Here is a 19369-nt window from a genome sequence, read left to right on the forward strand (position 1 = left end):
TTTTTAATACATGTGTTGTGTTTTCCAATAAAGCATTTTCTACGGTTATTATGTGTTATCAGATTTAATTGGTGTGCAGGCCATTCTTTGCTTGGTCTTTTCTCTCTTACATTTCCAGGACATAGCACTTCCAGCGCATGCACACATTATTTACTTGCATCCTTGAACTATGGTTAGAGGTATTAAAGGGTATATCCCATTTATGGCATAATTTCCAGAAACACTGTCCCTTGTTCTCACTTGAGGGAAGAGGTGGCTCTCTCCATTAACTGCTGTGGGAGTCCTGAATAGCGCTGCACTCACTTCTCTTTTGTTGCAGGTTTGAGTATTTTGGACACAACAACAGCTTAAACCTCATTTAGTTTTCTTACATCTGGTCGAGATGCAACCATGCCTTCTATTAGTAATGAAAATAGGGTTTTCGGTACATGTGGAGTACACTTACCAAAGGTGTTGGATAACCCACACCATGGACGATAAGTGTGAGAGTGGTTCACTATTATTTTGGGCCTACCTCTATCATATACCATTGTGGCCCCTGTAGCCTACAGTGAACCAGTGCTTTAACCATGCCTTTTTTTAGCAGTGATGTGTTGCTGACTTTCTGCCAAGTGCATTTTATCTAGAAAAGACTTTAAACATTTACTATCCAACATCAGAATCTTGTAAATTTCTTGAAAACAGTATGTTACCATTATGACATCCTTTTATACCAGGAAGAAAAAAAAAAAGAAAATGATCTCCAGCATAGAGACTTGAATAAAATTCCATTTAATTATATCACATTGTTTATTTAACTAACACAAAATTAATGGAATAACATCTCATGGATGGGGTCTTAAGTACAAAACAGCAACCAACGCCTTTCGACCCATAAGGGTCTTAATAATGATTAACCCCTTCATGACAGCCTATTTTGACCTCAATGACCAGGCCATTTTTCGCAATTCTGACCATTGTCCCTTTTTGAGGTAATAACTCAGGAATGCTTCAACAGATCCTAGCGATCCGGAGAATGATTTTTCGTGACATATTGAGCTTCATGATTAGTGGTAAATTTAGGTCAATATTTTGGAGTTTATTGGTGAAAATTTCGCAATTTTCAAAATTTTGAATGTTTATTCTGTTAAACCAGAGGTTCTGTGACACAATAGTTAATAAATAAAATTTTCCACATGTCTATTTTACATCACCACAATTTTGGAAACAAATTTTTTTTTGTCAAAGTTATAAGGGTTAAAAGTTGACCAGCGATTTCTCATTTTTACAACAAAATTTACAAAACCATTTTTTTTTTTAGGGACCACCTCACAATTGAAGTCAGTTTGAGGGGTCTATATGGCAGAAAATACCCAAAAGTGACACCATTCTAAAAACTGCACCCCACAACCTGATCAAAACCACATTCAAGAAGTTTATTAACCCTTCAGGTGTTTCACAGCAGCAGAAGCAACATGGAAGGAAGAAATGAACATTTAACTTTTTAGTCACAAAAACGATCTTTTAGCAACAATTCTTTTTATTTTCCCAAGGGTAACAGGAGAAAGTGGACCCCAAAAGTTGTTGTACAATTTATCCTGAGTACGCTGAAACCCCATATGTGGGGGGGAACCACTGTTTGGGCACACGGCAGGGCTTGGAAAGGAAGGAGTGCCATTTGACTTTTTGAATGGAAAATTGACCCGTAAAAATGAAAAAGTAATTTTTACAAAAATGTTGTTTTAGCCTCAATTTTTTCATTTTCACATCGGCAACAGGATAAAATGGATCCTAAAATTTGTTGGGCAATTTTTCCTGAGTACACCGATACCTTATATGTGGTTACAAACCACTGTTTGCACGCATGACAGGGCCCGGAAGGGAAGGAGCACCATTTGACTTTTTGAATGGAAAATTAGCTCCAATCGTTAGCAGACACCAAGTCGCGTATGGAGAGCCCCTGTGTGCCTAAACATTGGAACTCCCCCACAAGTGACCCTATTTTGGAAACTAGACCCCCCAGGGAACTTATCTTGATGTGTGGTGAGCACTTCGAACCCCCAAGTGCTCCACAGAAGTTTATAACGCAGAGCCGTGAAATTATAAAAAATCATTTTTTCCCCCTCAAAAAATTATTTTTCAGCCCGCAATTTTTTATTTTTTTACAAGGGTAACAGGACAAATTGGACAACTTTTTGGGGTCCAATTTCTCCTGAGTACGCTGGCACCCCATATGTGGGGAGAACCACTATTTGGGCACACGTCGGGGCTCGGAAGTGAAGTAGTGATGTTTTGAAATGCAGACTTTGATAAAATGGTCTGCAGGCGTCATGTTACGTCTGCAGAGCCCCTGATGTCCCTAAACAGTAGTAACCCCCCCACAAGGGACCCCATTTTGGAAACTAGACACCCCAAGGAACTTATCTAGATGTGTGGTGAGCACTTTGAACCCTCAAGTGCTTCACAGAAGTTTATAACGCAGAGCTGTGAAAATAAAAAATCATTTTTTTCCACAAAAATAATTTTTTAGCCTGCAATTTTTTATTTTCCCAAGGGTAACAGGAGAAATTAGACCCCCAAACTTGTGCAATTTTTCCTGAGTACGCTGATACCACATATGTTGGGGTAAACCACTGTTTGGGCACACGTAGGAGCTCGGAAGGGAGGGAGCACCATTTGACTTTTTGAACACAAAATTGGCTGGAACAATGGTGGCGCCATGTCGCGTTTGGAGAGTCCCTGATGTGCCTAAACAGATGAAACCCCTCAATTCTAACTCCAACCCTAACCCCAACACATCCCCAACCCTAACCATAACGCTAACCACAAGCTTATCCCTAATCCCAACCCTAACCCTAATTCCAACCCCAACCTTAATTGTAACCCTAACGGAAAAATAAAAATATATTTTCTTTATTTCATTATTTTTCCCTATCTATGGGGATGATAAAGGGGGGTTTATTTACTATTTTTTTTATTTTGATCACCGTGATCGGAATGAATGAATCTGCCGGCCAATTCGGCGGGCGCACAGCGCATGCGCCCGCCGAATTTTACTTTCAACAGCCAATCAGAGCAATCGTAGCCACGGGGGGGGGGGGGGGGGGAGTACAAGTCCTGTACCTGTGGGTCGGGTGACCTTTCAATGACCCCCGGTCACCCGACCCGCAGGAACGCGATCCCGCCATGACACATATGCAGCGTCACAGGTTGGAATGGCACAGATGTTCATGACGCATATGCTGCGTCACAGGTCGGGAAGGGGTTAAGACCCTTATGGGTCGAAACACGTTCGTTGCTATTTTGTACTTGGGACCCCATCAATGAGATGTTATTCCATGAATTTTGTGGGTTTTTTTTAACTGTGTGATATAATAAATTGAAATTTTATCCAAGTCTCTACGGTGGAGATCATTTTCGTTTTTTTTTCCTGCTGTGGACAACGCCTCTGATCAAGGATTCTCCATGCGTACTTTGTTATCCTGCTGGGACTGACGTCTTGCGAATACTGCATTCTGTGGACTTCTATTGAGAATGGTGAGCTGAAATTTTGCCTCTACCCCTTTTTCCCTTATTTTCTATCCTTTTAAACCAAGAAGAATTTTGATTGCATGAATTCCAGCTATCCAAAAAAAAATAGGCTTATATTATAAATTACTTTTTATTACGTAACATTCCAGTAATGCATATTTGCCCAATAAAAGATTCTAAACAAATAATCTCCTATTGATATACTTATCTCCGCTGTTCACTGGGCTTTCTCCAAGGCATAATTCATTCACCACTTCCATCTGTTACAATCTCGGAGTCTTGAGACAGCAGTCATGATCCTTAAAGTGCATTGCTGATTTCTGACACATGGGGTCTTAGATAAAAAAAAAAAAAATACTAGTGTGGGAAAAGAACATGATTTGGGCAGTTGACTATAGCAACCATTGTGAAAAGGCTGAAAATTTTGATTTTGTCAGCACGAGTTTCTACACGTGGTCCATCGTGACTGAGGATAGGCAGTTACTGCATTATTTTACTGCAATAAAGAGATGCAGTAATTGACCATACGAAAAGGAAACATTGAAATCATTTCATCCAAATACCTTGAATCGACGACTTAAGTAAAAGACATTCGGTTCTGAAGTGGTGTTTTAAGTGCAACTCCATACACTCACCATGTCTGACCATGACACATAACAGTTTACATTGGCATGTTTAACCAGAATAGAAAAAGAAGCAGTCTTCATAAAAAGTAGGATTGTATACAGTGTCTAAAGGAATGATTAGAAAGAGATCCATTGAGATTACCCTGTATACGGGCATTCAAAGTTCACTGAAACGTGTTTCCATACTGGAAAGTTCTGCTGCCGCCTCTTACATTAATTTGTCATAGCCTAGTGGGCCAGTGGACTGATGATATCATGGAAAATAATGTCAAATTACAAAAAAAAAAAACCATCATAAAGAAATGTTTGACAATCTTGCATCATTTAGGCTTTGAATTGATTTCCATGATGGATTGTGAGTTGTTCTAGAAGTTCTCTTCTCAGTTCCATTCAGAGGAGATCATTTTTCTTAGCTCTTGGCAGGGTTGGACAAGGACAATGATGTTGGCTCATGCAAGGCTCAGATGTCCACTCTACCACACAAGGCTAGTAAGCGGAACATTAGCGAAGATTGAACAGAAACGGACAATATGTTAAGTACAGAAAATGGAATAGAGAAACCATTTTTCATACCAGAATGCGTAAACTGTGAACTTGTACACATGAACAGAAAAACAACATTGTAGTGATGGCAGGAGAGATCATCATTCAGAGTAACACGTGTTGCTGTAATGTACACAGGCACTAAATGGATTGCAGATACTACAAGCCCTGAACATCCTGGCCTCATGGAAATGTGTCACTTTTTTCCCCCATGCCAGGGCCTGGTCAGCCAAGGGGGGGTAACTTGCCATATGATGATTGCTTCAGGAAAAACAAACCCTACAGCACATTACACATAGACTCCCAAGTGCAATGCTGAAGTTGGAGAACTATGTGTCCATCCTCCGCAGGCTTGGCCAAAAGTAAGGTAGATCAGAAATTTCAGTTTCTTGGCCAGTGAAATCAAGGACATTATTCTGTAAGCCCTTTACAATGCTACATGGCCTATAATATGCATTTAACATTTCTGGCTGGACTTGATGGGATTCGTACAGAACAAGCAGGTAAACAGCGCATACAGAAACTAGAACAAAACATCTTATCTAAAATTAAAAAAAAAAAAAGATACACAAAAAAACATAGTGCAAAAATTTCACACATTATATCTATATAAAAAGTTCAGTTGGCACCAAAGGTGATAGTCTGTTTTGTGAGAGGGTACAATGCAATGTCCGCTGTATACTGCTAACACATCTGAACAAAGTTCTTTGGAAATATCCCAGTTCTCCCGCACAGCTCACCACTCATCCATTCATTATCCACTGATTCCACTGCAGAGATTACATCACCAGCCTGTAACGAAGAAACAAGACATAGTACATTAATATAAAGCTGTATAATATCAGTAATATTGATGCAATACAGATTTAATTCAAGGAAATGAATGTTTTTTCTTAAAATGTTTACAATTGTAAATTTCTTCTAAAAAAAAAAAAAAGCAAATTTGCAAGCTCCCGCTTATAAAAAAATCATCTTCATTCAAGAATGGAAGGATTTTTAATTTTATTGTGCACTGCCAATTGCCTAGGTTACCAGCCACCTCTGCTGTCTATCCGAGTGGCCTAGGTAGGCAAAGAGCACGCGCACTTGTGATCTGCAGCTAATCGGATCGCTAGCAGCATTGGAGAGCAGCTGCAATGCCTTTGGTCTGAATTGTTAGTCATTTAGGAATGCACAGTCTCGTAAGAAGCAGAGGGGTGGTGCTCTCTTGGAGACAGAACTTAAGTAAATCCCTTTAAAGAAGTTTTTAGTTAAACTTTAAAGGCGTTGTCCCGGCCTTATGTGAATGCAGACTAGCGAATTCTTATATCACGCGGACTGAGGATTCTGTGAGGAGTGGGCATTCATGTGTCTGGAAGTATGCAATTTGAATACTTACAGCCACACTTGACTACACATGTCCGGCATTGCTCAATACACTTGCATCAAGCAAGGCTGCGGACGTCTAGTCAGCATATAACAGCATGTATGCAAATTGCATACTTGTGGTCATGCGCGTGCCGTACTTTAAGCGTTCCCAAGTCTGCAGTTACACAGTGAATGCAGACTTGTACCCTGAGGGCAGAGACAGACGGCCGTATTTCTCGTGCGAGAATCGCATGGTATACCTCGTACTGGCTGTCGGCTGAGCTTGAGAGCTGCATAGTAATCCATTATGCTGTCTTGTTCAGGTCAGGAGAGGTGTCAGGCCAGTCCGGTGCAGTGCATTGTGAGTTATACGGCCGTCTGACCCTGCCCTTAGTCGGACAACCCCTTGAATTGGAATCTGCCAGCAATTCAAGGGGTTGTCTTCAATGCTCTTACTGAGGGAAGGATGTTCATGGCCAAAATCTCGTGACACATAACCCCATCCATCCTGCCTTCAATATGGTGCAGCCGTCCTACCCCTTGTGCAGAAAAGCTCCCCCAAAGTATGATGTTTCCCCCATCATTCTTCACTGTCAGGATAGCGTTCTTGGTGTTGTACTCCTCCTTCTTCCTCCAAACACGGCGAGTGGAGTTTATACTAAAAAGTTCTATTTTGGTCTCATCTGACCACATGACCTTCTTCCCATGCCTCCTCTGGATCATTCAGATTGTCATTAGCGATCTTCAAAAGGGCCTGGACATGTGCTGGAGTGAGCAGGGGGACCTTGCATGCCCTGCAGGATTTTAATCCATGACAGCGTAGTGTAGTACTAACGGTAATATTTGAGACTGTGGTCTCAGCTCTCTTCAGGTAATTGACTAGATCCTCCCATGTAGTTTGGGCTGATTTACGACCTTTCTCACAATCATCCATACCCCACGAGGCGATGCATGGAGCCCTAGACTGAGGAAGATTTGACAGTAACCTTGTGTTTCTTACACTTTCTAATAATTATGCCAACAGTTATTGCCTTCTCACTTAGCTGCTTGCCTATTGTCCTATGGCCCATCCCAGCCTTGTGCAGGTATACAATTTTGTCCTTGTTGTCCTTATACAGCTCTTTGGTCTTGGCCATGGTGGAGTGTTTCGTGTGTGATTGAACTCATTACCTGTTTAAAAGATACATGTACACACACTCAAATCAAACCAATGCAATTAATAGAGGTAATGAGTGCAGGAGTAGGAGGGTTTCTTAAAAAAACCAAAAAAACAAAACAGGTGTGAGAGCCAGAATTCTTACTGGTTGGTAGGTGATCCAATACTTATTTCATGCAATAAAATGCAATTTAATTATTTAAAAAATCAATGTTTTTATTTTCACATTCTGTCACAACTGAAGTGTATCTACAATAAAAATTACAGATCTCTCCATCCTTTGTATTTGGGACAACAGGTAGAAATGATAGGCAATTAGCAAGACAACCATGATAAAGGAGTGGCTCTACAAGGGGTGACCACAGACCATTTCTCTGTTCTCATCCTTTTTGGCTGTTTTGGTTAGTTTTTCATTTTGTCATTGCCATCACCTCTAAAGGTACTGTACAGTAGCGTGAGGCAGCCTCTACAACCCAAAGAAGTTGCTCAGGTATTGATGTGCCATTTTGGATGAGCTGCACTGTCAGCTTTGGCAAGAAGGGTAGTACGCCAGGAGGGGGACGTAATAGGGCAACAACCCAGCAGCAGGACCACTACATCCTCCTTTGTGGAGCAGCGCCAGAGCCTTGCGAAAATGATCTCCAGCAGGCCATGAGCATGTGTCTGCTCAAACTGTCAGAAACAGATTCCATAAGGGTGGTATGAGGGCCCTATGTCCACAAGTGGGTGTTGAGCTTACAGCCCAACACCATGCAGGGTGCTTTGCATTTGCCAGAGAACACCAGGATTGGCAGATTTGACATTGGCACCCTGTGCTCTTCACAGATGAGAGCAGATTCACACTAAGCACATGTGACAGAGTCAGGAAACTCCTCCTCTAGCATGACTGGTTTGACAGTTGGTCAGTAACGGTCTGGAGAGGAATTTCTTTAGAGGGCCGCACAGGCCTCCATGTGTTAGCCAGAGGTACCCTAACTGCCATTAGGTAATGAGATGAGATCTTCAGACCCATTGTGAGACAATTTGCAGGTGCACTAGATCCTGGGCTCCTTCTGATGAATGACAATGTTAGGTCTCATATGGCTTTAGTGTGTCAGCAGTTCCTGCATGATGAAGGCATTAATGCTATGGACTGGCTTGCCAGTTCCCCAGACCTGAATCCAATCAAGCATATCTGGGACATCACGTCTCGTTTCATCCACCACAGACTGTCCAGGAGTTGACTGATGGTTTAATGCAGGTCTGGGAGGAGATCTCTCAGGAGAACATCAGGAGCATCCCCATGTGTTGTAGGGAAGTCATACAGGCACGTGGAGGGCACACACACTACTGAGCATCATTTTGTGGTCTTGAGGCATTTCCAATGAAGTTGGATCAGCCTGTAATTTGATTTTCCACTTTGATTTTGAGTATCGTTCCAAATCCAGACTTCCATGGGATATTAATTTTGATTTAAATTGATCATTTTTCTGTTCTCAACACATGCCACTATGTAATGATTAAAGATTTGCAACTGGAATATATGCTGTACCTTCTTGCATTTTGCATCCTGCCACTATATGTTGGACTGTTTCTGAAGTTTCTTTGCATAGTCTGCACCTTTCGTCTTGTCTTGTGTGGTATATTCCGGCTTCTATGGATCTGGTACTTCGTGCTTGCTCTTGTGCCCTATGATTAGTGCCTCTGTGCTGTCTCGGAGTCCAGCCATTGGTAGGATTTCTCCATGTCAGCCACCTTCATTATCTGTCGATGGTTCATCCCATGCAGCGGCTTGTCTTGCCATGGCACTTCATGTTCCTGTTGTTCCTTCTAGATCTGTTGTTGCTGCCTTAGGCTTTCTCTCAGCATCTCATCTTTTGGTGCCATTTTTCTGATGAATTCCTGGATACTCCTTATTTCATCCGTGATGGTGGGTGGCTTGGATGCTTATCAAGCCTCGACCAAACTCCTTTCTGTTGGTATACAATCTTTGGGTGTTAGACTTAGGGTGGAGACTTCCATGCATTGTGAGGAACTTTCATGTCTTCACATCTGCAGCTTCCATCTCTTTTTTAGCCAGCACACTATGCCAGCAGGGCATCTGATAACTGGCAGGACATACAGGTTAATCTCACAAAGCTAGAATATCATCAAAAAGTTAATTTATTTCAGTTCTTCAATACAAAAAGTGAAACTCATTATATAGCCATTACAGAGTTATCTATTTCAAGTAATTATTTCTGTTAATGTTGATTATGGCTTACAGTCAATAAAAACCCATTATCTCACTAAATTAGAACACTTTAAAACACCAGCTTGAAAAAATGATTTAAAAATCCAAAAATGTTGGTCTACTGAAAAGTATATTCATTAAATGCACTCAATACTTGGTCGGGGCTCCTTTGGCATCAATTACTGCATCCATGCGGCGTGGCATGGAGGTGATCAGCCTGTGGCACTGCTGAGGTATTATGGAAGCCCAGGTTGCTTTGATAGCAGCCTTCAGCTAGTCCGCATTGTTGGGTCTGGTGTCTCTCAACTTCCTCTTGACAATACCCCATAGATTCTCTATGAAATGGGCCTCAACAGAAATGATGGCACCCTTAACTTAATATTTTGTTGCACAACCTTTTGAGGCAATCACTACAATCAAACAATTCCTGTAACTGTCAATGAGACTTCTGCACCTCTCGACAGGTATTTTGGCCCACTCCTCAAGCGCAAATGGCTCCAGTTGTCTCGTGTTTGGAGGTTGCCTTTTCCAGACGGCATGTTTCAGCTCTTTCCAAAGATGCTCAATAGGATTTAGGTCAAGGCTCATAAAAGGCCACTTCAGAATAGTCCAATGTTTTCCTCTTAGCCATTATTGGGTGTTTTTAGCTGTGTGTTTTGGGTCATTATCCTGCTGTAAGCCCCATGACCTGTGACTGAGACCAAGCTTTCTGACACTGGGCAGCACATTGCTCTCTAAAATCCCTTGATAGTCTTGAGACTCTAGACACCCTGTGTCAAATGCAGCAAAGCAGCCCCAGAACATAACAGAGCCTCCTCCATGTTTCACAGTAGAGACAGTGTTCTTTTCTTGATATGCTTAAATTTTTCCATCTGTGAACATAGAGCTGATGAACCTTGCCAAAAACTTCAATTTTTGTCTCATCTGTACATAGGACATTCTCCCAGAAGCTTTGTGGCTTGTCAATATGTAGTTTGGCAAAATTCCAGTCTGGCTTTTCTTATAATTTTTTTTTTTTTTTTTTATCAACAATGGTGTCCTTCTTGTTTGTCTCCCATGAAGCCCACTTTGGCTCATACGACGACGAATGGTGCGATCTGACAATGATGTTCCTTGAGCTTGAAGTTCACCTTTAATCTGTTTTAGAAGTTTATCTGGGCTCTTTTGTTACCATTCTTATTATCCATCTCTGATTTGTCATCAATTTTCTCCTGCGGCCACGTCTAGGGAGGTTGGCTACAGTCCCATGGAGCTTAAATTTCTGAATAATATGTGCATCTGTAGTCACAGGAACATCAAGCTACTTGGAGATGGTCTTATAAATTTTACCTTTAACATGTTTGTCTAGAATTTTCTTTCTAATCTCCTGAGACAACGCTTTCCTTCGCTTCCTCTGGTCCATGTTGAGTGTGATACTCACTGTGCTGTTTGGTGACATGATGTGTATCTGTAGCCCTCTATACAGGCCAACTCACTGATTCCAAGATTGTAGACAGCCGTGATGCCAATTAGTGGGCACACCTTAATTTAACATGTCCCTTTTGTCACATTATTTTCAGGGGTACCATCATTTCTGTCCAGGCCTAGTTCATGAGTTTTATTTATTTATTTTTTTAATTCTGTGGAAGCATGGTTGAAAAGCAATGTCTGACTTTCATTTGTTCATTTTCATAAATTTTTTATTTATTTATTATTACTTTTGCCAGAATCAAGTTATTTCTGTCACCATTGTGGGTTTCTCTGTCATTAAATGAGGGGCTCCAACAATTTTGACAACGCGTGTATAATATATATATGCCGTATATACTCGTGTATAAGCCGAGATTTTCAGCCCTTTTTTTGGGCTGAAAGTCCCCCTCACGGCTTATACACGGGTCATATACCTGGGGGTCGGCGGGGAGGGGGAGCGGGGATGTCAGAGATCATACTTACCTGTCCTGCCGCGGTCTCTGCAGCCTTGCTTCTCCACTGTCTCCCTTCCTGTCTTCAGTGGTCACGTGGTACCGCTCATTGCACTCATGAATATGCGCATATTCATGAGTGTAATGAGTGGTACCACGTGACCGCTGAAGACAGGAAGGGAGATAGTGGAGAAGCAAGGCTGCAGAGACCGCGGCAGGATGGGTGAGTATAGCGATATTCACCTGTCCCCCGGTCCATCGCTGCTCACTGCTGTCTCTGCTGCATCCAGTGGCAGTGACGTTTAGGCAGCAGGGGGCGCGGTGACGTGGTTAGTGTGCGCCGCCCCTCTGCTGGCTGAACAGTCACTGACACAAGAAGCGGCAGACAGTGGAGATGGACCCAAGGGAGGTGAGTATGGCTTTTTTTTTGCAGCATATGGGGGCAGGGGCAGCACATGGGGGACATAAACTATGGAGAAGCATATGGGGCAAAGTCTATGGGGTAGCATATGGGGGGCATAAACTATGGAGAAGCATATGGGGGGCATAATCTATGGAGCAGCATATGGGGGCATAAACTATGGAGAAGCATATGGGGGCATAAACTATGGAGAAGCATATGGGGGCATAATCTATGGAGCGGCATATGGGGGCATAAAATATGGAGAAGCATATGGGGGCATAATCTATGGAGCAGCATATGGGGGCATAGTCTATGGGGCAGCATATGGGGGGCATAAACTATGGAGAAGCATATGGGGGCATAATCTATGGAGCAGCATATGGGGGCATATTCTATGGAGAACCATATGGGGGCATAATCTATGGAGAAGCATATGGGGGCATATTCTATGGAGCAGCATATGGGTGTATAAACTATGGAGCAGCATATGGGGGCATAGTCTATGGATTCCACCTTCGGCTTATACACGAGTCAATAAGTTTTCCCAGTTTTTGGTGGCAAAATTAGGGGGGGTCGGCTTATATGCGAGTATATACAGTATATATATATATGTCACTTTGCCCCCATCAGTGACAAGCTCTTCTCATGGTCCGATTCAGATGCCCAGATCAGAAGTAACAGACAGGAAGCAGTGCCTACATGCCACAATGGTTACATCACCCACACTGAGGTACACTCATAGAAGCAAAGCAGGTAATAAAAGTATCATAGAAAAGCGATTGATAAGAAGACTTAGGACATAAGAAAGGGTATCAGATAGTAATAGAAAAACCCTTTAACAGTATTTATTATGAGGCTCAGTGGCAAGAGTGAAAAAAAACAAGATTCCAGGTTTTTTTTTTTAAATATAGGTATTGACATGAAGTACAAGCCAGCGTTCCAAGAAACCATGGTGTTGTAAGGGCACAACGTCCACAGCACAGAGTCAGCCCTACTCAGAGATGAATGCAGCATAAGGAGTGAACAAATCTCAGCTACAACTTACTACCATTTATTCTGAGCCTCAAAGAATCTTAATAAGGGTGAGAATCACTGCGTTAAGGAATCTGAAGAACGGTCATTTTTCGTAATACCTTGAATGAAAGTTCATCCTCATTCTCCCCACAGAAGTCATAAAGTGTCCGAGCCTTTCCAGGTTTCCCTCCCTGAGTTTGCAACGCTGTTGGTCCTACAAGAAACACATAAAAATCAATTTCGAGAATAGGGTCAGCCATGCTTTTAACAGTTAACAATGGTTTCTGCTTTACAAAACAGTTATTAAAGGTGGATTGGTCATCTTAATACCCTTTTAAAGGGCAGAAATACTCTAATATTGGGTGCGAGGGAAGAAAAATATTGCATCATCTGACTAATACAGACCAACAAAGAATAAAGAGGATTCAGAACTTACTAGTCTGCCGTATTAATAAGAATAGCGCTCCTGTGGACCACTGACTGACTGCTTGAAGATGTGTATAAGCAGATAAACATAGTTATCAGTCACTGGTTAGAAGGGTAGGAGATTGTGAGTGCCGTGCGGAGGTGGCCGAGAATGCTCTTCAAGAAAATCGCACACTAGGAACTGTGAGTCTGCAATATTGTTTTCCAGCAAATGGCACATTATTCTCTTAGACTGTTTGGGAATGATCCTATCCCTGTAATTTGTTGTCCTTATATAGGGCAGCAAAGTAATTTGACAGCCACTTTAAAACATGATCTTCACAATCAGTAAACTAGGTCTAACTGTATAGGAAAAAAAATATATAATTTGTGTGGGTTAAGTAAAAATGTTTTATATATACTGTATATTTATAAAACTATATTTAAAAGTGCTTGACATAACTCCAATATATAGACCAGTCTAGTCTCACAATGAGATTTTATGTGCATGTCTTTCCAAGCTAGCCACAGTAAAGATTCTATGTTAATCTGACAGAGAACACCATATTCTGTAATTGCAAAGCTTGTCAGGAAAGCACGTCAGTGAAAAAAAGGGGTTGGGAGGGTTTAAATTTGAGTTTTCTTTCTGCTGGACATAAGACTCTGCCAGAGTAACTTTACAGCAGCTGATACTACTATCCCTATTGATATAAACATGCAAGTTCAGCCAAGCTGAGCATACATAGGTATGGTGTGCAAAAATGGCAGCAAGCTGAATGCTCAGCCAACAGCTACTGTATGTGTATGGCCACAGAACAAGATACAATTAGTAGTTCAGAGCTGAACGGGTTGGTCACTGCGTATTTATTTAGCAAATGTGTTGTGGACATGATTGTGGGTGCTTACTGCTATGCAAGTATTACAGTATTAACATAAAACCACTTTAAGAGAGGACCTGTCACCAGGCCAAAAATTTGCCAGATTTTATTCCCGTTGCATTATTACCCTGTGAGCAACGCCCACTTGGTAAAAATGCAAAGTAGCACTAAATAAAAAGGACATATCTTTGGAACCGAATGATGAATTTAAAAAAACAAAACAAGATAAAAAAGCAACATACCATACACAGAAAATTAGAGCAAAACTGAGCACATTTACCTGGAGACAGGTCCTCTAAGTCAAAAATTAGGTGGTTTACAGGCACATGCACCTTGTTTATCAGCTAAGGCACTTAACACATAAGACACTCGGAGGAATAAAAACAGCAGGTCTTGTTCAACACAGCTATATGACACACGTATGAAGGTGTGAGCATGGACCTAACAAAGGTGGAGTGGGTGACATCTCAGACCTATGGCACAATCTCTATCAGTTGTGACGTAAGATTATTTCAATGCATTTTCCCCCATCTCCATCTATTGCGGTAGTAAGCTTGTGCAGAAGAACCGCACCTTATTTACTATGCACCGATGTTCACTGGAAGCGGAGACGTGCAAAGATTACGAGGCTTTGTAGAGCAGATGTTGATTTCTCTCCGCCGTCACTGGCTGTCATGACTACCCAGCTCTATGGCCGGCTACACCAGTCACAATGCAGCTCTGTATAATAACAGTACAGGGATTAATATGTCTAAAAAGACTTTATCTAGACATACTGAGGCCTTATATCCAAGTATTACTGGTATATGGATTTTTACTTATTTTTTTCTCCATCTATTATCTTTTGTGTTATGTTGTAATTATTGGCTAGAGGACATGCTCAACTAAACTTCCCAGCCCAATACACCATTTAGCCAAGTCAGTATATTTCTCTGAATAACCTTGCCATCTCACTCTAAATGAAGGTCCCATAAACTTTAAATTATAGTCAGCCGAACCATCCTATTCTGGCCAACTATCTAATGTGGGGGTCTCTTGATAGATGATGTTGACGAGATGAGGATCGGGCAGTTTGAATGCAATTGCCCCGATCCTAATTCTTCTCTAGGTGGATACGCAACTACCAGATGAAGCTCCGCTCTTCCCAATGAAAACATGTGAACTCTTGTCTGAGCCCAAAATTCATGTGTATGGGGGAGTCAGGGAAGATGGCTGCCAAAAAAGTCATGCAGCCAACAGCAATCTAAAGGTGTATGGGCATCTTTGGTTGTCTAACCTATCATTGGCTATTTTTCTGGTGAAATCTGCTTATCTTGGTCAGGCAACATAAGAGACGTGTTTATTAACCTTCCACCTAATGGTAATGATGATGTGAATTTCACAGTGGAAAGATAAGGGAGATTGTTACCTGTTTAGCCACTATATGTCAGCAAATGTAAAAAAAAAAGCAAAAACAAAAAAATTTAAATACAGGCAAAAAGAATTTTCTCAAAAAATTTGATTTTCTAGGTCACTTTCAAATGACAGAGTCCCTTAGGAACTGCTTCAACTAAGATTTCTATTAAAAAAAAAAAAGCTACTAGTAATGTCCACACATCTATTTTGAATATAACTTTAAAGAACATGCACCAGTTTCTGGAGATATAATAATGTTTCTCATGTCAGATGTACAGATTTTGCTCAAAAATGTCCGAAATGTTTATTATTAGTTCTGCAGAAAAGTGATATTACAAGTAAATGATCCCGATTTGGATGTCACATTACACATCAGTAAGATTTTGCCTGCATTACCTCAGGCTAAGGTCTCATTGACCAATACCGTACGAGCCATATACAGTACTATACAGAGACACACACAGACTTCACTGGTTCTGTAATACCGAGGTGCGGTAACTCCATGTGCCTCTGTATACAATGCAAATCTCTGCAGTGCTCATACATCCAACATGGTTAACCCCTTCTCGATAAGGCAAATTTATTAGAAGCTAATCAATCAGATGCCACCCTGATGGCATTGCATGATGGATATAGATCAGCCTGTATTTGTCAGTATTCAAGGCACCAAAAAATGGGCAACTATACGGATGGTAGATGCATTGGTCGGCCAAGCAAACCTGTTTATGGAAGAAATGCAACCAGAAAGGTGTCTGCATGTGTGGCCCTCTCCAACCATTTGTACAGGAGTTCCAAAAATTGCTGACCGCGCTTGCTCGACCAATGGTTGGAGCTCCTAAATAAATGAAGAGCGAGCACCACACATGTGCAGCCACCTCTCAGATGGGATGTGAAGAGGTTCTTATTCTTCAAACAGATGTGGCCCCCAAAGTGATGGAGAGCCTATGTATACTGTTCAAATTCCAAGATGGGAGTAACCCATTTAATGACTGAATTTCATGTACTGCACAATGTAAAAAGGTTCGGCATCTTGATTTAATGTAAATATTGCTACAGTTGCCAGAGGTTTATTAGCCTGCGTGGACTAACGTCCACCTGTACTCTCATTTTCACATTATGACAGATTAAAAAGGGGTTGTCCCATGAACAAAGTTCATTTTAATCAATATTACCTTGGAATAATAATAATTTCCACAATTGGATGCGTTTTTTTAAAAAAAAATTTTCCTGTGCTGAGATAATCTTATGTGCCCCTGCTGTGTACTGTGCAATGGCCGTGTCTGACCGTACAGGGACATGGTCTGATGATACCACAGCTCCTGGGCAGGGAGGAAGCAAAAGAGAGTGTAGTGACATTACAGCAGGGGATCGCAAAGAATACTTTCTTTGAGGTAAAACCTTTTTTAAAAACAGGCAGGGAAATGCTTTATCTCACAAAAAGAATGGGCTGTGAACCCCTGCTGTAATATCTGTATTCTCTTTTGCTTCCGCCCCTGCCCAGGAGCTGTGATATGATCTGACCATGTGTGTGGGAAAACCCCTTTAAGAAAATTCTTAACCGTTTTGTCTGTCACTGCTTATTTTTATAGCTGGTGGAAGTGTCTGAAATACTTGACTAGTGAGAAGCCTTTATCATATCCCATGCTCACCATTCATGTTCCACTAAAAGGATCCATATTGGTGAAAACAGAAGTTATCCAAAAAAGTAAAGGGTACAAGCAGAATAAATCCCATTGACGTCTGCTTGTATGTACACATAAGAAGAATTAAATTATTAGCAAGTTACTTTGCTTCTCTAAAGCAAGTTCTCTTTCTGGATTTCCTTTAGCGTGATTGTAAGCACGCAGAACACATAAAAGTCACGTAGAAACTGACAACTAAACGCCTTGCTGTCAGCAGCACGGCGCTGGAAACCCTCGTATCCCTCCAGGGTGCCTCATTCATTATTCACAGTTCCCATTGATAGAGGTCACATCTCTGCAGCTTCTCTCTCTGCAATCTCCACTCATCAAAGCTGTGGCAGCATTGCCCTGATCACAGGGGAATTTTAACACTGGAACCTGCGTTTTTGACATTTTAATTGACATACACACCTGAGCAGAGCTGTACAAACGCAGCCGGCACAATCCCTTCTCTGCCATTCACCCGTCCTTTGTACCACTCCGAGTCCAGTCTTTCTAGTATCAGTATCTTGTCTCCTTTTCTAAAGGGCAAGTCGTCTTCTGTCTCTGCGGAAAAATCGTACAGCGCTTCATACCATTCCCCAGACAGTCGGTTTAGCTGTAATGGAAGTCACAAGAAACCAGAGATTTCAGAAGAAAGAATCCACATTCCTATTGGTGAACATGGCTGGCAAGGATGCAGACATGCAAGATGGAGAGTACCTATCAAAGTGACAATTACACCAGTAAAGTGGCACATTAGGTGCCTGAACATACACTATATTGCTCAACATATTATTACTTTTGCAGCGATTCTCAATAGTGATGATGATTCAGAAGCTAGTTATCAATATGAAAAGAATTGAGAGAAAATCTATCCTTCACCTCAGGCGGATTCATTCTCCCCACCTCAAACTCTCGAGTGATGGGTCTCCCCCTCATGTACAAACAAAGAGACTGACCACTCATGAGAAATCAGGCTAGCATCAGCTTCTGGGGACCTGCCTCAGATGACTTTGTCGAGACGCAGAGCTCCCGGAGGGCTTTTCAAAATATGTTCACACTGAAATGCCGCTGCATCACAGCGCAAATCCATACCTGGCTGCATATATGATTGGTTAGAAGAGGGGCTCTGCAGCTCTGGGGTTTAAGGTTCAAATCCTATCAAGGTCAACATCTGCAAGGAGTTTGTATTTCCTCCCTGTGTTTGTTTCCGGTAACCTCCCATGCTCCAAAGTCAAACCGATTTGACTATGAGTCAAAATGGGGACAGTATATATATATATATATATATATATATATATATATATATATATATATATATATACACACATACATACACACACAGCTCTGGCAAAAATTACGATTCCATTGCAAAGTTTTCCGTCTGTCTGATTTTTCTCTTTATAGGTATAATTTTTTTTTTTTTTTTTTAATATTTATTTAACCATCTGCAAACAAGATAAGAATCAGTAACATACATAGCATATAAAGACAAAGAAGGACATAACAATATCCAGAAAGTGTAGCTTGAAAGACTCAAAGGAAGACGGGGTTATTCAGTATAACAGTCAGCCCTGACCCCAACTTCCCCCATCCCCCCAGGCACGTCTGAAACCCTGCAGGTTTAATGAGGTAACCTAATAGGTGTGCTACCAGATATAAGCTCTCTCGTATACCAATCGGTGAATTGAAAGCAACCATGTAATGCTTGATGCACCGATAGTGGCTGCAGATCAATAAAGGAGGACCATGTGAGGAAAAAACGTTCCGTATGACTTTCTTTATGAAGTATGGACTCAATAAAATCCATTTTAACCCCTTAGCGACAGAGCCAGTTTGCAGCTTAATGACCAGGCCAATTTTTACAATTCTGACCACTGTCATTTTATGAGGTTATAACTCTGGAACGCTTTAATGGATCCCGCTGATTCTGAGAATGTTTTTTCGTGACATATTGTACTTCACGTTATTGGTAAAATTTCTTCGATAAGTCTTGTGTTTATTTATGAAAAAAACGGAAATATGGCGAAAATTTTGAAAATTTAGCAATTTTAAAACTTTACATTTTTATGCCTTTATCAGAGAGATGTGTTACACAAATTACTTAATAAATAACATTTCCCTCATGTCTACTTTACATCAGCAAAATTTTGGAAGCAATTTTTTTTTTTTTTTTTTTAGGAAGTTATAAGGGTTAAAAGTTGACCTGCGATTTCTCATTTTTACAACAAAATTTACAAAACCATTTTTTTTTTTAGGGACCACATCATATTTAAAGTCATTTTGAGGGGTGTACATGACAGAAAATACCCAAA

The 19369-nt window shown here is 41.1% G+C and overlaps 1 protein-coding gene across 3 annotated transcripts in view; it reads right to left on the reverse strand.

The window, feature by feature from the left end:
• Positions 1-3621: 3621 nt before the first annotated feature.
• SH3D19 (SH3 domain containing 19) overlaps positions 3622-19369 on the reverse strand; it is a 181978-nt gene continuing 166230 nt past the window's right edge. For all 3 annotated transcript variants that reach the window (XM_073576257.1, XM_073576258.1, XM_073576259.1), the window contains 3 exons: positions 17484-17670; positions 12832-12926; positions 3622-5471 (listed from right to left, as the gene is read on the reverse strand). In XM_073576257.1, coding sequence (XP_073432358.1) covers positions 5364-5471; positions 12832-12926; positions 17484-17670 — 390 coding nt within the window. In that variant the 3' untranslated portion in view covers positions 3622-5363. The remainder of the gene's footprint in view (positions 5472-12831; positions 12927-17483; positions 17671-19369) is intronic.

This window comes from Dendrobates tinctorius, unplaced genomic scaffold (assembly GCF_039654945.1).
Source record: "Dendrobates tinctorius isolate UK_male_01 unplaced genomic scaffold, ASM3965494v1 ptg000008l, whole genome shotgun sequence".
NCBI lineage: Eukaryota > Metazoa > Chordata > Amphibia > Anura > Dendrobatidae > Dendrobates > Dendrobates tinctorius.